The sequence below is a fragment of the Thunnus thynnus genome, chromosome 24 (genome assembly GCF_963924715.1).
Source record: "Thunnus thynnus chromosome 24, fThuThy2.1, whole genome shotgun sequence".
In the NCBI taxonomy this organism is placed as follows: Eukaryota; Metazoa; Chordata; class Actinopteri; order Scombriformes; family Scombridae; genus Thunnus; species Thunnus thynnus.
The window spans coordinates 8,909,377-8,927,981 of NC_089540.1; the positions used below are offsets into that span (position 1 = coordinate 8,909,377).

Genomic DNA, 18,605 nt, shown 5'->3' on the forward strand with positions numbered 1-18,605 from the left:
GCTGTCTTTCACGGGTAGCAGATCACGTCGTGTGGATTTAATTTTTTTTTTAAAGTAGCTTATTTGTAACAGATACTGTTCCCATCTCTTCCCAGCATATGAGAATGGAGGCATCCAGAGGGGCCACCCTGCCACATGCTTCCCACAGTCACCGGCATCACAGCCAGCATTCAGTTGATCACCCGGCGCTGACGCCCCCTCCCCAGCCTCAGATGCAGACTCACCCCCAGCCCCATCAACAGCACCCGCCACAGCCTCAGCACCCATCAATGCAGCCCCAGACACTGGCCCAGCCGCAACACCAGCACCTGCCTCCCCAGCCTCAGTCTCCTCAACAGGCCCCACAACCACCGCCACCCCCACCACCACCACAGTCGCCCGAGCGCCCTCAACCACAGCCACAGTCACCACAACAGCAGCTGCCACCACCCATCAGCAACTACAATGACATGCCCCCACAGCAGCAGCAGCAGCAGCAGCAGCAGCAGCAGCAAGAACAGCCAGCTCCTCCTCCCCCACCTCCTCCGCCTCCTCCCCCTCCACCCCCACCCCCAGTCCAAACTGTGTCACACCACTCGCCAGCTCCCACCATGTACAAGTTCAGCACCATCACCAGGCTGCAGAACCAGAAGGCCTCCCAGGCTGCCAACCACAAGTTACCCAGTCATCTCTATGCAACAGCTCACCAAGTTCTACCCCCAGTTCCGACACCGCCTGCAGCACAGGCGCCCATCAAACCCAATGTGAACCACATTGCAGCAAGGACTAATGTCCCGCCTCCCCCTCCACCTCCTCCTCCCCCGCCACCATCCATGCCAACCCCTGGGTCAGCCATGGCTGTGTTGAAGCTGGGCCCTCCCAGCCCAGCTACCCCACCTGCCTTCACCCCTCCGCCCCCAGGTCCTCCACCTGCTCCACAGACCAATGGACTAGCATTTCCTCCCCCTCCTCCCCCTCCACCCCCTCCTGCCCCGACTCCTATGAGCCAGCCTGTTTACCCCAACGGGCTGAAGCAGGCACTGAAGGAGAGGTTTCCCAGCCCGCCACGGGACCTGCTGACTCCAGATGGAGGCCTTGAGGAGTCCCCACCACCTGCCCCAGCTCCACCACCCCCACCTCCTCCACCTCCACCTCCGCCACCACCTCCTCCTCCTCCCCAGCAGTTCCCAGTGCCAGCCCAGTTCCCACCTCCTCCTGGACCCCCTCCAGCGCCACCTAAGTCCTTCACCCCAGGCTTTGTTCCCCCTACCGCCCTCAAACCCATGTCGCCCGTCACCCCCTTCCCACCCGCCCCACCTCCTGCAGCCCTGGGTGGCCCACCACCACCCCCACCCCCTCCTCCACCTGCACCCCTCAAGAAGCAATTCAGCCTCCAGGCAGGCCACACCTCCAGCCAGCCCCCTCCGACTCTGCCCAAGCAGCACAGCCTGTCTAAGCCACCGCCCATTTCCACAGGAGCTGCTCCTACCATGTCTTTGGTGAAACAACTAGCAAGTCAGTTTCCAGGAGCTTCATCCCAAGTAGCCAGTCACACAGAGAGCCCCAAAGCCCCCCTCTCCCCACCTGCAGTCAAGACCAAACCAAAATGGCAGCCTGGGGGTGGCCAGCAGCTACACTCTCCAGAGTTCCCTCCTCCTCCTCCAGACAGCGGTGCTGGCTTCCCTGCTCCTCCTCCTCCTCCACCACCCCCCCCGGCCCCTGTCACCGGCCCAACTCCACCTCCTCCTCCCCTCCCTCCGGGTAACCTGGGCTCCCCCACAAGGAGGTCACCCTCTGGTCCCTCCAGTTGGGGAGGTAAGAAGCCTCCTCCCACCCCCCAGAGGAACTCCAGCATCAAGGCCGACTCCTCAGCCTCCTATGAGGAATCAAGAAGGAACTTGCTCAGCAAGTTTGCTCCCCAGAGCAGCACCCCTCCTTCCCCCCCGTGTCCAATCTCCTCGTCCTCTGGATCCCCATCCAAGGACCCCTCGGCTGGACCCCCTGCTCCCCCAAAACCGGGTAAGCTCAACCTGTCCAACCTGCCCTTGGCACTCCAGGCCAAAGTGAGCCAGGCGAAGCAATCCAGTGGCGACTTCCCTTCCCCACCACCCGAGTGCGCCTACTTCCCTCCTCCTCCCCCGGCCTCTGAGCTCTTCCCCCCTCCTCCACCTCCTGGTAATGACGCTCCTAGTGGAGGACCTCCTAGGGTAGCTGTGGTCAACCCTCAGCCCCAGGCTCCCCCACTTCCTCCCCCTGTCTCCCTTGTCAGCAACTCTTCCTGGGGCAAGAGCTCACTAAAAAAGACTCCTCCACCCACACTCGTGCGGCGTAGCAACACCACCCCGGAGCCCCCTCCACTCTCGCCACCACCTCAGCTCCCTCCACCCACCTCTCCTAAGGGCAGCTCAGGCCAGCCCAACTTCTTGGAGGACCTCAACCGGACTCTGAAGCGAAAGTCAGTGGGTCGCCAGGGTTCTGTCAACTCCGCAGGCCTCTCTGCGGGGACTATGGACGACATGGCGCTGCCTCCGCCGCCCCCTGAGCTACTCGTGGACCAGGGAAAGCAGAGCAATGGAGGAAATGGTGGCTACATGTCCGGAAACATCTCAGGCTATGCAACACTACGACGAGGACCCCCGCCTGCACCACCAAAACGGGGGGATGCCACCAAACTTACTGGAGAGTGTTGAAATTGGAGAACAGGACTTTATGAAGGTGGATGAAAAGACAATGAAAGAATATATGGAAGTGAACATTCATTAGTGAAATGGGAGCGAAGTCCTATTGGGATTACAATGATAAATAGATGATTGTGTATATACGAAAAGCCAAACCAGATCATGGTCAATTAGTGTTTGCATATTATTGCATTTTTAACATGCTTGGCATTCTAGATCAGTGGGGTTTAACAACATTGGGACAATTTTGACTGGAGCAGGCAAGTTTGAGGTCACAGAATAGTGCTTTTCTTCTCTGTGATTGTCTAAACTCTCTGGAACACATTTTTATTGCCCTGTATGATAAACCTCGCCCATCTGGTACACCAAGCCAACTTAAATAAACACTAATAAGAAATGTGCAAATATTACTGGATCCAGGTCTGAGCCAAACCATGTATCCGCTTCTTTGCCATAAGTTTGTGCCACGTACTGGAGACAAAAAAAAACAAAACAAAATCACATCAGGATCTTTCTGCTTTGGTACTGCATGGACCTCATGTAACAACAAGCTGTAAAACATGAAGCTGTTCTGGTGTGTGTGCATGTGTGTGAGAGAGAGAGAGAGAGAGAGAGACTGAATATGCATACATGCATTGTGTGTATGATCATATGGCGGTGAAGTAGTTAAACAGTAGGGAAGGCCTGCGTGGAACGAAGATTGTTAGGTTTGCTTTTATATAAAATTATTTAATGATTGATAAACGGAAGGATTTTTTTTATAAGTCTGTCTTTTAATAGCAGGTCAACAAAGTCTAGAGAGGAACAAAACAACATTAGGGCACAATGGAATGTATATGGGAAGGCGTGTTGGAAAACATTATGAATTACACACATGAAGGCAATTATTCAGTAATATAAAACACTCAAAATCTGCTACAAATTGTGCTGAAATCTGTTGTCTTAAGCATTTCTAGACTGTCTCACCACTTGGCAAAAGCAAATCAGAAGGAAGCCTTATTCCCAAAGTCTTGCACAGAGGTCAAAGCAGAAAGGAGATTTCTTCCAAAGGCTCTGCAAAGTCTGGACTGTGCAACTGAGAAAAAAAAGCTACACTTTGTTTTTTTTTTTTATTTAATGTAAAGCTTGCAATGGACTTCTGTAAAAGGAACGGGGGGGGGAGGGGAGGCCTGTGGTGGTGTATCTTCGTGGACTTTGTGAGTTCCCCTGTGCGTTGGCTTGATTTCTTTGGACCTGATCCTTCTATCTGTACAGTTGCAGCTGCTACTCCCTTACCGTTTGCCCCCGCCGCCTTCTTAAGTCACATGGTATCACAATCCATGAAGTAGAATGTACAAATTGCATTCAGCCATGTGAATTATAATCATCTCGCTTTACACAAGGTGACCCTGTCGAAAAACTATCCGGTTAATGTACAGAGCATTAAATCATGTAGTCAATAACAGAAATCATGTGACTGGCATTAGACTGAATGTTGCTTTCAACTCTGTGTCTAGCGTATCTTGTTTCTTCATGGTGCCAATACTGCTTCAGCCCTTACCGCACAGGGACTAAAGTTATCTCCGGATTTGGTATCGACAGAGTGGATCATGAAGGGTTTTTTAATTTCGAGCAGCAATGCCTTTGTTTTTTTAGGGTGCTAGCGCTGTCCTTCAAGAAACTCATTCTCACCATGTCCTTGTGTATCAGGATGTCATATCATTAATATTTCCGACCATTTCAACTGGTTTTTAAATTGGATTTATGTGTGCTGTCGAAATGGTTTACATGATAGAGTTCAGAGGAGAGCATTATATCTAGTGAGCTTATCATGAAGAAACTTCACAGGTATTGGTGGATCCCATACAAGGCCTGTTTAACATGCTATTCTTTTGTCTTCTCGAAGGTAGTGTACCATTTCTTAAAACTGAATATCATCGTCCTCAACAGGATGTTTGCTACAGTACAGTATGTAAGTTATTGATGTGCTGATGTGAACATGTGGGGCCAAATGAAATGAAGACAAACGGTTGCAGATAGAGTAAATGTGTCCTCTTGCATATAAACTGAAAATCACAATATAAATGTTCAAACCAGACCTCAACCTGTCTCGGAGTCCTCTTTTGTTGATTGATTTTTGGATAAGGTGTAGCTGGGAAGATCTGTATTGGGTCAGCCAAATGTAATTCACTTAATGTAATGCATTTAAGCACTGTGATCTTGACAGTCCAAGTACAAAGAATTAAAATGGGAACCATGTTAGTGGACCTCAAACTCCCTCTAGTGGTCTAATCCTGCCTTACATTTTTTTTGTGTGTGTGTGTGTGTAGTTGCAAAACAGGATCATGCAGCCTTTTCTAGCCAAAAATATATATAAATTATAGGGATTTATTAAACTCCAAAAAAATGAATCATCGTCAAAAAGCAATAAAAAGACACAGAAGTGTAAATTCAACTTTTATTTCAAGTTTGTCTTCTGACAAGCACCTTTTTTAAGATTTTCAGCTGGAACTTTTACTCCAGGTAATTATTCAGAGCGTCTCCTCTGGGCCGAATGTCCGCTGGCTGGCCAAGGACTGAGCGATCAGACTGGGTGGGCTGCGGAGGTGCAGGGGGAGCCGGGACTGTTGAAAGTCATTGGATCTCTGGTCAGTTACACTGAAAATCACACTACATAATGAGATGTTTTCAGTAAAAAATCAAGCTTCATTGTCTTTATTTTTGAAGTAACTGGTGAATGTCAGGTATCAAATTTGTCTAAAATTGTGTTTAGTAGTTAAAGACCTCAGTAATTGATTGTACTGTATCATCACAATGGTGCTTACCTCTGCTTACAGAAGGGATATCGAAATGGTGTCTCCCTCTTCGGTACAGCTGTGAAAAAAAAGCCTAGATATTATTCACATGTACTACATGGGTATGAGTTTATTTAAAATGATCATTCTTCTCTAGTTTTTCCTTTTTGGTGACTCACTATCAATGGGAAATGAGCTTGGGAAATTAGATAAAAATGATCCTCTCGGTCTTTCTTCCCTACTCGCTCTACCCCATTTTTGGACTATGTCCTCCTCACCTCCTCACTGGACTCCTCACTGGAGCTGCTGGTGCCGCTGCCGCATCTGACAGAGACCACCTGGGTTGAGCTGGGGAACATCCGAACCCGACTGGAGCAGGAGAAGGAAGGCTGAAGCGGGGAAAGGGAAAGGTGGTATTTTAACATGATGTATATGCTAAAATACCTCAGTGTTTGTTACAGCTGTTCTAGTTTTATAATGACCACTGAGTCACTGCATCACAGCAGAAGAGATTTTGGATTTCATGCCAATGCAAACATTGGGCAGCAGTCTGTCAACACATGTCCTACTCAGAATTGAGATATCAGGCCTTCACAGTGAAATATTTAACATCCAACACACAACAGCAGCTTTTAACTGATTGGCATGAATGTCACTTTGGGTGGTGTCATTTCAGGTGAACATTTATTTATTCTAACCTTTTTTACCTATCTGTTTTCTTCTCTTTATCTGTTAAACTGCAACCTTCTGGCACCAAACAGACTAATACAAACCATAATCATATATCATTCATCTTATTTTTCGGCCCCTGACGAAATTGAATGCCTCACCACAAAGAGGCCAGGTCTGAAGGCACATGTCTGCGGGTCGTTTCTGGAGGTCTTCAGACACTCCGTCTCTTTAATGCCAAATACCATCATGAGGTCAACGGTGTTCAGGCCCATGGGAATAACCTGGCATACATGAGATATTTGTCATAATCTCACACAGATGACACAACGCAATAAAACAGGTTTAAACACATTGCCTTGAATAGATACTGCATGAAGATAACACACCTGCAAATTCATGTGTGTTTTTTAAGATATGGAATAGATTGTACTGACTCACCCTTGTCACGGAGCCTCGAGTCACCCGATAAAGATGATTGACAGCGTACACAGAGTTGACCTCTGCCAGAGCAGCCACAAGACCCTTGTCTGCCATAGCTTCTAGCTCAGGGCTGTGCAGTGGGACGCCTGAAAAGTCAAAAGTCAATGATGTGAAACAGTCAGATATCTCTGTATGAGGTGATCGGTACAGAAAGCAACTCACCTGAGCATCCCAGAAACTGCAAGAGGGCCAAGAAAAGCGTGTACGACTTCATCTTGACTAGCACCAAACCAAAATGTCTCTTCATGGATTCTTCATTTACCTCCCTTTAAATATGTGCAACGTTGGTCCCTTTGCGCCGCCTCTTACCCTCCATAACCCCTAAAAGAAAACACACAAAAAAAAACAGCCTCCCTCCCCCTGACTTTTGTCTGGCTTCCTGCTTGCAGTAGCTCTTAACCTTTGTTCAGCACTATTGATCCCAGGGTGATGTGCCAATTTAAATGAGCACTATGATAAGAATTCAGATTCTCAATCTGTACTTTTCATCCATGCTATCAAACATGTTTGATGAAGATGTTGAAATATGTTATTGATCAGTTAAATTCAGCAACTTATTAAGGCACTTTAAGTCATTAATTAAAGTATTTTTTTTATGAAGAATTAGTTTAATAAGCTTACAGAAAGCACAATTGTGAAGAAAATTGAATGTAATTTCAATGTAATTTTCTTTTTATATATATATATACAACTGTCAAGAATATATGAGCAATCCAATATTTTTAAAAAGGCTGTTATCAGTATGGTGATTATATCCCATAAAAGCCATTATTTTGTCATTTTGGTTTAAAATAACCAGTCATCTTTGTTATCTTTTGAACAGAACAAAGTTGCATAAGTAGATAAGATGAACAAACAAATGCTGTTTATGAAGGCAGAGCATGAGTATGTATGTAATTTATGACTGCAAAGTGTCCAGATTGTTTTTTTATTTCATTTTCATGAACAGATAGTTAAATTTGAATGGCCTTGTATGCTGTTGTTAAGACCCGACTGCAGCATTTACAGCTTTCTTAGCATTATAAAAAAAAGTTATTGGTCAATTTCAAATGATACAAATATTATTAAGTGAAATCCCCTCTATCACATCTTAAAGTAATCCTGCTTCAAATAGAGATGATGATTATATCCAGCTGACCGTCCACTGGAACCACAAACACACAAAACAAACTTACATGAAGCGAGAAAAGAAAATCTGCGAAATGTTTTTCCATGAAGTAACACTGCTACTAACCTCCTCTGAACCTCCTCTCTCCTTCCTCTGGACAGATCACTGACCTCTCTGCTCCACAGCTCTGGGCTCATTTCAACATTTCAGTTTTGTTCATGTGCTACTGCAGGCCAAAATAAATGGAGTAAAAGAAGAATGCGTGTAACCAACCTCTAATTCAGTGCATTCAAGTTTATTTACAACGATAAATCATCTTTTCAGTTACACCAATTCCTCATTCCCATCATATATTTGTTACATTCATCATTAATATCAAAAATACTTTACATTTTTTGGGTGTGTATAGATTTGATTCTAGTACTTGTAAACAATAAATATGTGTGTCCCTCAATATTTTTCAGAACATCATTTTATTAAACTAAAGCTCACTTGTTCCCATTTTAACCAATAGTAAATAAAATACATTCGTTTTAATGAAACTAGAACTACTACGAAGGAATGACTCCTGTAAAAAATGTAATACAAGCTTGAACTGTCACCTTTTCACAGGACAAACTGGTATTTATCTCTAATAAAAGTACAGGATATACTGTAGCTGGACTCACACTCTCCCACATGTAACAAAGATCTGTTGTTTTGATTGCACATGATTTCTATCTGTACCTGATTTGATATACTTTGATTTTTATTGGTTTGTTGGCCATTGAGTGACTCTGCCGCCCAGGAAGCCATGCAAACAGTCTAGTCAGACCAATAAATGTAATCACATTTTGTCCCCAGACCTACAGTGTAAACACAGCCAACATGCCCACAGTGTCAAATAGCTACTATCACATGAACCATACACACACAAAAAGAATGAGTCCTTCTCTCATCGCTCAATTGTTCCCATTAGAGGCTCCATAGCGGCCAGGAAGCAAGCTTCAAACTCCTGATCTGAGAAGCGAGCCACAGACTGACGGGCGTTGCGTCTGATCTGCAGGCGGCTGGCAGGCGGCAGAGCCAGGATCCTCTCTATGGCCTCCGCGTAGCTGTCCTCGTCATCTGCCAGGAAGCCTGTCTGGCCTCCCTCGAAAGGTACCACGATGTCTAGCTTGGGACCGCCGGACTTGTGGGCTAGAATGACCTTCCCTGCTGCCATGCACTCCACAACACCTGGAGGAAATAGAGAAGATGCACTTTTAATATCATCTTAAAAAAATAGGGTTACTACAGCTACTATAACTATAACTTACCTATCCCAAAGTGTTCGTTCCACATGGTATGCAGCCCTATGGTGGCTTCCCCCATCTCTCTTTTCAGCTCCTCAAAAGGTACGTTCAGTTTAAACTCCACCCTGTCGGCCACCCCCAGCTCCTGGCACAGCCCCCTCAACATGAGCACCCTATCCTCGTCTTCCTGGTTCCTGCATCCTCCAATCAGAACCAGCTTCAGCGCCTCCCTGCCCCCCACCCTCCTCGTCCTGTCTAACACCTTCTTGAAAGCTCTGATCTGCAGCCGGTGGTCCTTCTCGGGCCTGAACTGTCCGACGGAGACGATTGAGTGGCACTTTCTATCCCTGTCCTCTTCAAGCGGGACATCCAGGAAAGCGCTGACATCGCAGGGTGGGTAGACCACGCTGGTGCGGTTGGGAGCACGCCACAGTGAAAGGATGTGATCGAGGGTCCAGGAGGAGTTGACCATGATGAGGTCGCTGCAAGAGCCGGCCATACCGTAGAGCAAGGCGAAGAGGCAGTAGTAGACCACCTTGAAGGCACTCAGGAACAGACTGTTGGAGATGTAGTCTGGGTTGTTGAACCTGGGACATTAACAGTCTGTGTTATTTCAATGCTTAGTAAGAGAAATTCTTAAGACACACGGTAAAACACATGCAGTGATTACCTGGGGTTCCTCTCTCTTACAACAGACAGCATGTCAGTGCTGATGGTGGGGTAGTGAACATAACTCCCCACGCTGCAGCCTCCCAGGTAGCGGAACAGGGGCAGAGTGAAGGCGTAGCCCATGGAGTCGATGTAAAGGTCCGGGACAAACTCTGTCAATGCCTCCCACCCCAGGAAGATGGAACCCACACTTTGGCCCAGCAGGGTGAAGTGAGGAAACAGGCCGGGCTCCACAAGCAGCCGGTGCCTCAAAAACACAAACTGAACCGGGCGGGGAAGCACGATGTTGAAACGACGCCGCGCCCCCTCCAGAATCTGCTGGCCAGTCACGCCCAAGTCTCCCGTGTACACTACAAAGTTGATGTCTGCATACCTGTAAAGATGTGTAAATTAAAGGACACAAGTTAAGAGGAAAGGGAGGGAAACTAGACATAAAACAGACCCAATATCCAAACTCTAAGTTTAAGAAAAGAAACAATTAATTATTATTAAAATTAACCCTTGCAGTTAAACTGAACATCATGGACTGATCAACAAAGGAATCCAACGGTATCTCTTGATGGTCTCAGATTTCAGCTTCACCTGTTCTGTAGTGCCCTGATAGCACACCAGAGCACCCTCTCTCCCCCACCACCGGCATTGCAGTAAGGGTGGAAGAAGGCCACTGTAGGACGGCCGTCCCTTGCCCGCCGAGCGTTCCTGTTGCTCTGCAGCCAGAAACGCACCGCCAGCACCAGCAGGACCAGGACGGCGACCAGCAGAACGCACAGAAACACCAGAGGCAGCAGCAACTTCCACAGCAATCTGAAACACACAGAAGTGATAAATAACCCTGATAAAAGGTATTATCAGGGTAAAGCTGAAGAAAACAAAGATAATTTTTTAAAAATGTGCACTGATTTGGCTTCTCAAAGACTTGAGTGAGTCAAAAATGAAGGTTATACTTAGAAATACTCTCATGATGAATAACTGTGATCCATACTATACATTATAAAAAGAAAATGCATACATCACAGCAAAATCTTCAGTGTAACCCTGTTGTATGAGTATTATAACAGCGTAGTAATGACATAGGAGATACAGGAGTAGCATAAGACATGGATAAACGCATAATCAACTTATGTCTATAGAAATATAACATATAACAGTCATAGAAATAAAGTACTGCTTACTGTACATATGCGTGATATTATATTAAAGCTGAATGTAAGGAGCTTCATAGAAACGTTAGTTGTAGCAATTTTAAACAAACAGGAAGACATATATTTATCTAAAGACTATAACCAACAATTTAGCTTATGTTAGCTAATTAACTGAAATATTCTCAGTGGCTTGACTGGTATGACTGTTTATAAGCTAATGCCAAAGCAACAGGATGAAATTAAATGAAACAAGCTCACTTCATTTTCAAATCGACATAACTAACATTTTATCCATTTATTTAAACACTTGGTTTGAAAGAAAGTACATCTTACCTTGTTAATTCACACAAACACAGGACCAGCTGATCGTGGCCCGACATCTTGCCAACGGAAGTCTTCTTCTTTAATTTTACTGGCGGACAACAAGCCAACGTTAAAGCTGCACGTCGCCACCTACTGAATCAGAGTGTGCAACATCATGACTTTAAACAACAAAAAATAACGACAACAACTTTATAAAGAGGTTATAGTCTAGATATTAAAAATAGCCAGCAGAAATTTAACAACACATCACCTTTCACTTTGTCACCACTTCTTCTACTTCTTTTTCTTCCTCTTCTGCTTCTTCTTCTTCTACCGCTTCTTCTTCTTCTTCTTCTTCTTCGTGTGTTTTGGATTTGATTTTTTGTATTGCAATCTATTGCAATACACACGTACTATTACTGCTAGCAGAGTACGTTTACTGTTATTTATTCATTGTTGGCGTCTGTATTTATTGATATTCTGATCGTGAATTCTTTATTTTATAACCCAGAATATGACCAGGCTGTCTTTTGAACACCGGAAAATATTTATTTGGCTAAATGTTTCAGGGAAAAAGGAAATTATGTGACTCAAAAAGCCCGACGCTGAGGAATTTTCAGCCTTACAGGTGACTGAATGGATATGACGACAAATTATGTAAAATATAAATGTTTTCTACGTTAGACAGCTTAATCCTAGTTCAGTTTATTGACAACGTCCTTTTTCTAAATGCCTCTCTGTGGTTTCAGGTACTGCCTCTTACTGCCAACTGTAGAGGATATGACAGTGAAGTCAGATCAGGTTCAAGCTTATTTATTTGTTGGCTCACATATTTAGTCCATATAATGTCCAAACACCTTTTAGTTTCCACAAGATTCAGTTTGACACGACACAGCAAAAACACACTGACATTCAATTTCTATTGAGATGAAAGTAAGAGCTGGGAGCATTTGCTGCTAAAATTACTCAACCTTTGAGTTAATGATCAAAACTGTCTCCTGTGGCAAGCCGTTTTAACATATAATCACACTCCTATCTGCACATTTGATATCCATAATAGCATTTCTCATAGGCAAAACTATATTCGTACTAGTCAGAATGGTAATTAAAGATATAAGATCGCAGTTCAAAAAAGCTGACTTTGTATAGCGGACCTTTGTTGTTGAAAGGTGCAGTACAAACAAAACTGCTTTCCCTTGTCTTTGTTAAAGTGTTCAAGTTCATATTAATGGAAGGAATCTCTGCATTCAGAAAACAGATCCAATCAGCAGAAGTGATAAAAGTTTTTAGTCTGCCTCCTTTTTTTAAAATAAAATCTTAAGAATTCCCCCCCAAACACACACACACACACATGCACATCTCATATTACTATTTTGAGCTACTGTATCAATCCCTTTTGTATTGTAAAGAGGACATCCTGGGCTTTCCAGTGATATGTCATGTGATAGGCTGGGATGCTGGGAACTTCCTCTTGCTTTTCATCCAAAATGAACGGCATAGCAGCAAGCACATTTTCTGGTAAGAGGAGAGGTCAAATATTGTTATTGGTATCTATTGTTCTTGTTAGTATGATAATTATATATGTTTTTTCTTATTAGCATGTCAGGAATGATATATTTAGTTCTGAAAGCAGTTAAATTATTTGTGTTTTGAAATAATATCTCTTTTATGAATGTCAGTTATAATAGACACCAAGCCCATCTGTAATTAATGACTCAACATTGTTGTAGGAGACAGAACTGAAGCAGGATTCTTTACCGGATAGTTGAGGGAGCTGTCAGATGATGAGGATAAGTTTGAACCTGGGATAGAAGAAGATGGTGAAGAAGGAGAGGAAGAAGATGCAGGAGGCTCAGATGAGCAGACAGAGACAGACACAGAGACAGACAGGGATGAAGAGGAAAGACGTCATCCTCTGTGGGCCAGGAGTGGCACGTATGTTTTATTCAGTTCCAGGATAATATATTCAGTTCCAGTAATTAGCAAATATTGACATTTATGGTAACAAAATACTGACACATATTGGTATGTATCATGTGATATTTATCAGTGATCCTTGAAGTTTTCTAGAGTGGTATCATGAAATATATGCAAATTGCCTCAAGAATGCAAAGTTTGTGCTTATGAGTATGTTCAATAGGAGACCATATCACATCCATAACACTGGAATTGTCCCAGTGATGCCCTACTACCTGACTGCATTTAATTCAAATAGAGTTGTGTAAGGTTTGATTATTATTGCTGTTATTACCTTTCATTTATTGGTGTTTTTTCCACCATAATAGTTCACACCTGTAAGCAAGGGATAGGTTCTTCAAGCTAAGAAACTCATTCAAGATTCTAGATGACTTAGATGTAACAGACAAAACAAAGAAGGCAGACAGTCTTTGAAGAGTCGGGTCATTACTTGACTGTGTGAAGCAAAGCCGTCTCAACCTTCCAAAGTCTGAGAGGGTCTGCACTGATGAACAAATCCTCCCTTTCACAGGCTGCTGACCAGTCAGGCAGTATGTTACAGGCAAGCCAAACCTTACTGGCCTAAAGCTCTTTGTCCTTGCTTCTCCGAAAAGAGGGGAGAGGCGCATTCATTCTGGTGATGGTGATTAAATTCAGATACATGTCCATACATAATTTGGTGTAACCATTAGATTCAGCCTCTAACCACAGGAGGGACCCAGCTGGGAAGGCCTATGCCCCTTATGTCACTTTTCCTGTGGTCGTAGCAGCGAGCTACCACCTGGAGTGGGTTACTGGCGGACCCTCAAACCTCGAGAGTAGCAGGAGGGCATGCTGGAGCTGAGGGAGGAAAGGAAGCTGCAGGAACAAGTGGAGATAGACAACACCTAAGTGCTTAGCCTTAAAGACAAACTAGAGTTTACACCCAAAGCAGCTCTGAACAGGAACCGATCAGAAAAGAGCTAACCCATCCTGGTGTGAGAGACTGTGTGAGGAAATGAACTCTTTCCACTGACATGTGTTATGACCCGGCTCTTTGGTCACAACAAACGTAGACACATGTTTATTAACTAAATGAAACCAAATTGAAGGATTAACTGAACATTTACAATATGGGGTGTGGGTATCACTATAATCAGAGTGGAGAGTCAGAGGCGAGAGTGAGCCCTGCTGGAACCAGGACTTAAATAACCTGGGAACACCCTCAGGTGATCTGCCTGGGAGCAGTCTTGAAATTTAACAACACATCACCTTTCAACTTGTCACTGTCCTTGTGTGATTTATATTTATCTGCTGCCACCTGTAGGTAAGGAGGTACAACTGCACTGACTTCTGGGAAAAAAAAAAAAAAAAAAAAAAAAAAAAATATATATATATATATATATTTTTTTTTTCTCACTTTCTGTATTACACACGTTCGTATACAGAGGTGCATACAGTCACATAGACAATAGAAAACAAAAAAAGACAAAAAATAAACCAAAAAAAAATTACATTTTAAAAATGACAGAGTTTGTGTTATATGCAACATGTTATATTCACTTGATAACTTAATGCTGTTAATAGCTTTTTTGTTTTTAACTGACTTCTGAAAAGATACCAAAATCATTAGTGGCTGATCTCTGCCCTAGCTCTTTCCAAAAAAAAAAAAAAAAAAAGCAAAGTTTAAATAAACATGTCAATCAATAACGTGTCCCAACTCCCACAGTCTGAACAAACCTCTGTCATTTCTAGTAAGGGTGCGAGTCCGTCATCATGAAGACTCTTTCCGCTTTCTTTGTTTTAATGATCTTGGACAAATTCCTGACGGGACACTGCGTAGAAACACAGTAAGTTGATTTTTTCATGACAGCATTTATCACAGATTATATTTTACAGAGAAAAAAATGGGTTATAAGACAGTTACGCAAACACCACACCCTTACACCGTGTATGTTGTATATGCACTCACGTAAACTCTGAGACAATTTTAACAAAAATTATACACCACACCTTGGCATTCTGGCACTGTCATCACAGGTGAAAGCATATTTGTTGCTGATTGGTCCACAGGGGGTCTGCATCATTCATAGAGGACAATAGGATTCACTCATGTCTTGTTTTCTCTTTACTTAGAGATGAAATTCTATCAATCACCCCATCAACACAGGAACATGTCGACATCGTGAAGAATGTGTCCACCCAATATGAGGTAGAAATTTTACCAGTGATTGTGTTCCTCTGATTTTTTTTTTTCCCTTCCTGGGAATCATTATGTTACATATTTTCTCCCAGACAGCTTTATGGCAGCCTGCTTCATATCAGTTCATTGAAGAAGAAACTCAAGTTCACCTGTTTGTCCCGGCAAACAGCTTGGCGACTGTCAAAGATTTGCTGCAGAAAAACAGCATTAAATATGAGTATGTTTGCTTGCCTCAAAACATACTCACTACCTATCATATTTCATTCTAGTTGCACAATTTGTATAAAAGTTTTTGTTGTTTATTTCAGGACGTTACTGGCCAACGCCAACGATTTAATCGAAATGCAGATGAGGAACGACTCCACAGACCCACGAAGCAGCTCAACTTTCTACCAGAGATATCACAATCTGGGGGATGTATGCTTTTCATCTTCACCTATCACTGTGTCTGGGGGGAGGGGGGGTGGTTGTTGAATGAACTTGATTTTTGATGCTGTTTTCAGTGGTGATGTTGCACTGTTTACCTCTGAACATGCTGTCTCCACTGCAGATCTATGATTGGATAAACAGGACCACGCAGGACAACCCCAGCACAGTCAAAGCCATCCTCATCGGCTCCTCATATGAGAAGCGACCGCTCTATGTTCTGAAGGTACAGACATCCATCACCTAATAAACTGTAATGATCATTTAAACTTTTTTTTTTTGCAAACATTCAGAGCCAATTAATCAGCATTATTTGTTCTGTTAAAAGAGCTGAAAAGTGTTCAGAGATTTTTGTTTTACAGACATACAGCTGATATGTTTCTGTCTAAAATCTGAAAATGTTGTGCTGTTGCAAGTCAGATTAATGTTTGACCTCTCTCTCTTTAAGTTGTCTTTTAATAACAGACCGAATAAGAAGGCAATGTGGATTGACTGTGGGATCCACGCCAGAGAGTGGATTGCTCCTGCTTTCTGTTTATGGTTTGTACATCATGTGAGTACATTTGATCTTGTATCTATAGGCTGGAAATGTTTTTGTTTTCTATCAGATCAGTTTCACAGTGGTCAAATCAGTGTGGTAAAACCTTGTCCTTTCTCCCACAGTCCCTGGCTTTTTACAGCATAAACCAAGATATCACTCAAATTTTGGACAACATGGATGTCTATGTCCTGCCTGTGATGAACCCTGATGGATACCATTACACATGGACAACAGTGAGAATACACATGCACACACACATAAAAGAAAAACCCAAAACCAGTATTTTCCAGAGCACCTGTGACATGATTTCTCCCTGTCTGTGCATTTTCATCGTATGTCTAAGAACCGGATGTGGAGGAAGAACCGCTCCATCAAGAAGGGGAGCACCTGTGTTGGAGTCGACCTCAACAGAAACTTTGATGCCAACTGGTGCAGTAAGTCTCTCTCTCACATCATTGTCCCTTCCCAAAACTCTCAATGCTTCTTCTACAATGTCCTTGATTTCTTTCCAGTGTTGTGGAAGCGTTGAACATTCCCAAAGAACATGATCTCAGTATTTTGAAGATGTTTCCTTTGTTTTGCATGATTCCTAATTTATACTTGTGAGTACCACAGCAAGTAATTTAAATGTAGAAGTATGCTGACACACTTTATGATTCATCAGCTTGTTCTCCTGTTTATCATTTCATCATATGGAAGAGTAATATGTGCAGTATTTAGATAAAGTGTTACTGTTCTTTCCAGCGGAGGGAGCCTCTGACCAGCCCTGCAGTGAGATCTACTGTGGTGCGTTCCAGGAGTCGGAGCCAGAGGCGCAGGCCGTGGCCGACTTCCTGCGCAGTCACAAGGACACGGTTCAGCTCTACCTCACCATCCACTCCTACTCTCAGATGCTGCTCTTCCCCTACTCATGCACCTTTGATGAAGCAGAGAACCACAAAGACCTGGTGAGTGGTTTGGTGCAGACACTGGAGAGCTCAGTGACTGATCAATCAGACACTCAAGTAATCTTGTAGTTCTATCCTATTTAAGTAATTAGAGTATTTGAATATAGTACACCACACAGTTCATATCACTTGAAATGAAACAATGATTTTTACCACTACATACATACTAAACAAGTCAACTGTCTTTTCTAAATGTTTGTGTGAATAAACTCTGTTTCTGGAAGCTTGAGATGGCCCAAGAAGCTGCACAGAAAATCAGAAGATATTATAGGAGTATCTACAAAGTTGGTTCTGGAGCCAAGACAATATGTAAGTAGGACTTATTTTTTTAAGCAAAAACTGATTGAGTTACTCTCAAAGTACTAATGAGTGGCTTTTTCTGTTCTCCAGACCTGGCTCCTGGTGGCTCTGATGACTGGGCGTACAACCTCGGCATCAAATACTCCTTCACATTTGAGCTCCAGGACAGAGGGCACTACGGCTTCCTCCTTCCACCATCTCACATTCCCACAGCCTGCAATGAAGCTCTGACAGCTGTGAAGACTATCGCTCTCAAGGTTATAGAGAAAACACAAGCTCAGACAAGTCCTCCTCAAACTGTTTAAGCAGTTACAACTACCATTAAAGTTGAGAGTTTAATATTTTCAAATAAAGACTGACAGGCTTCATAGTTTCTCGATCACTTGTAAGAGTGCTTTGTGTGCCTTGTGTATTATTACATTATTTTTGCAGGGATGTTTTATGAATTCACTAGATGTTTCAGTTGGATCTCTGCTTTTATTAGCTCACTACCTTATCTCGTTGCTCCAAGAGGAGAAGGAAAGTATGATGCAGCAGGATATTTCTGTCAGTTTTTAATGCAGTTACATAGAGGTCAATAAAGGTCATTGTTTGATGCAGTTTTGATTGTATACTGTAATTATTTGTAAGAAATTGTACATTATTCAGTGTGGTATTTAGAGAAAAGTTTATGATATGACTATATAAATAAAATTTACTTAAAAATAGTTAAAATAGACAATATGTGACATTAAGACAAAAACAGAAACATTAAGGCATCATAATGAAATAAGGATGATATAACAGATATGACTCCACACTCAATAATAGATAGATAATACATTAAACATGGTAACATGACATTGGGTAAATATTAAGATATATAACATAATAAAACAATAATTTAAAAAGACAACAATATAAAATATTAACAAAATGTAGGCAATAAAATCTCATTTCTTTAAAAAAAATCTTTTACTAACTGTATGAGCACATTTCTTATTGTTTATAACTTGAATAGACTCAAAAAACTTAATACCTAAATTCAATCCTGGGCTTTATGGATGTGAAAATTTTCCAGTAAAAATAAACTGACAGTCCGTTGAATTTTCTGTTTTTAGTTGTTTCTTCTTCATTTGGAATGGATACTGTATGTATGTTTACACAGCCATTATGACACAATTTCCTTTACCAC

General features: G+C 42.9%; 4 protein-coding genes across 13 annotated transcripts in view; 2 read left to right on the forward strand and 2 right to left on the reverse strand.

Annotated features, from left to right (window-relative positions):
• The window catches only part of raph1b (Ras association (RalGDS/AF-6) and pleckstrin homology domains 1b), a 41,709-nt gene extending 36,975 nt beyond the window's left edge, over positions 1-4,734 (forward strand). For all 7 annotated transcript variants that reach the window (XM_067582771.1, XM_067582775.1, XM_067582773.1 and 4 more), the window contains one exon: positions 96-4,734. In XM_067582771.1, coding sequence (XP_067438872.1) covers positions 96-2,669 — 2,574 coding nt within the window. In that variant the 3' untranslated portion in view covers positions 2,670-4,734. The remainder of the gene's footprint in view (positions 1-95) is intronic.
• Positions 4,735-5,080: 346 nt separating this feature from the next.
• Positions 5,081-6,856, reverse strand: spp2 (secreted phosphoprotein 2). Of its 3 annotated transcripts, none has more exons than XM_067583490.1 (6): positions 6,746-6,856; positions 6,542-6,669; positions 6,262-6,384; positions 5,710-5,820; positions 5,462-5,510; positions 5,081-5,260 (listed from the first exon to the last, which is right to left on the reverse strand). In XM_067583490.1, the coding sequence occupies exons 1-6, from the start codon at positions 6,828-6,830 to the stop codon at positions 5,151-5,153; spliced, it is 606 nt and encodes a 201-aa protein (XP_067439591.1). In that variant the 5' UTR covers positions 6,831-6,856; the 3' UTR covers positions 5,081-5,150. The 3 variants fall into 3 exon arrangements, with proteins under 3 accessions (XP_067439591.1, XP_067439593.1, XP_067439592.1); XM_067583492.1 differs by having other exon boundaries at positions 5,081-5,294; XM_067583491.1 differs by having other exon boundaries at positions 5,081-5,306.
• Positions 6,857-7,970: 1,114 nt separating this feature from the next.
• alg11 (ALG11 alpha-1,2-mannosyltransferase) lies at positions 7,971-11,425 on the reverse strand. Of its 2 annotated transcripts, none has more exons than XM_067583486.1 (6): positions 11,351-11,425; positions 11,110-11,229; positions 10,217-10,438; positions 9,636-10,007; positions 8,990-9,552; positions 7,971-8,909 (listed from the first exon to the last, which is right to left on the reverse strand). In XM_067583486.1, the coding sequence occupies exons 2-6, from the start codon at positions 11,154-11,156 to the stop codon at positions 8,626-8,628; spliced, it is 1,488 nt and encodes a 495-aa protein (XP_067439587.1). In that variant the 5' UTR covers positions 11,157-11,229; positions 11,351-11,425; the 3' UTR covers positions 7,971-8,625. The 2 variants fall into 2 exon arrangements, with proteins under 2 accessions (XP_067439587.1, XP_067439588.1); XM_067583487.1 differs by having other exon boundaries at positions 11,110-11,232; positions 11,351-11,368.
• A 1,019-nt stretch (positions 11,426-12,444) lies between these two features.
• On the forward strand, positions 12,445-18,031 carry cpb2 (carboxypeptidase B2 (plasma)). The gene is made up of 13 exons (XM_067583489.1): positions 12,445-12,597; positions 12,810-13,014; positions 14,770-14,864; positions 15,151-15,226; positions 15,310-15,434; positions 15,526-15,634; positions 15,768-15,869; positions 16,092-16,196; positions 16,307-16,417; positions 16,528-16,618; positions 16,929-17,131; positions 17,356-17,440; positions 17,522-18,031. The coding sequence occupies exons 3-13, from the start codon at positions 14,791-14,793 to the stop codon at positions 17,734-17,736; spliced, it is 1,296 nt and encodes a 431-aa protein (XP_067439590.1). The 5' UTR covers positions 12,445-12,597; positions 12,810-13,014; positions 14,770-14,790; the 3' UTR covers positions 17,737-18,031.
• Positions 18,032-18,605: the final 574 nt, after the last annotated feature.

Bases quoted from the DNA above. Each gene is read 5' to 3' on its own strand.
- spp2 (XM_067583490.1), bottom strand. From the start codon at position 6,830: ATGAAGAGACATTTTGGTTTGGTGCTAGTCAAGATGAAGTCGTACACG. The intron at 6,670-6,745 runs GTGAGTTGCTTT...TTGACTTTTCAG, and splicing joins GCAGTTTCTGGGATGCTCAG to GCGTCCCACTGCACAGCCCT. The intron at 5,821-6,261 runs GTGAGGCATTCA...TCCCCGCTTCAG, and splicing joins TCAGACCTGGCCTCTTTGTG to CCTTCCTTCTCCTGCTCCAG.
- alg11 (XM_067583486.1), bottom strand. From the start codon at position 11,156: ATGTCGGGCCACGATCAGCTGGTCCTGTGTTTGTGTGAATTAACAAG. The intron at 10,439-11,109 runs GTAAGATGTACT...TGTGTGTTTCAG, and splicing joins TGTTTGTGTGAATTAACAAG to ATTGCTGTGGAAGTTGCTGC. The intron at 9,553-9,635 runs GTAATCACTGCA...TTAATGTCCCAG, and splicing joins GTAAGAGAGAGGAACCCCAG to GTTCAACAACCCAGACTACA.
- cpb2 (XM_067583489.1), top strand. From the start codon at position 14,791: ATGAAGACTCTTTCCGCTTTCTTTGTTTTAATGATCTTGGACAAATTC. The intron at 14,865-15,150 runs GTAAGTTGATTT...CTCTTTACTTAG, and splicing joins GGACACTGCGTAGAAACACA to AGATGAAATTCTATCAATCA. The intron at 15,227-15,309 runs GTAGAAATTTTA...ATTTTCTCCCAG, and splicing joins ATGTGTCCACCCAATATGAG to ACAGCTTTATGGCAGCCTGC.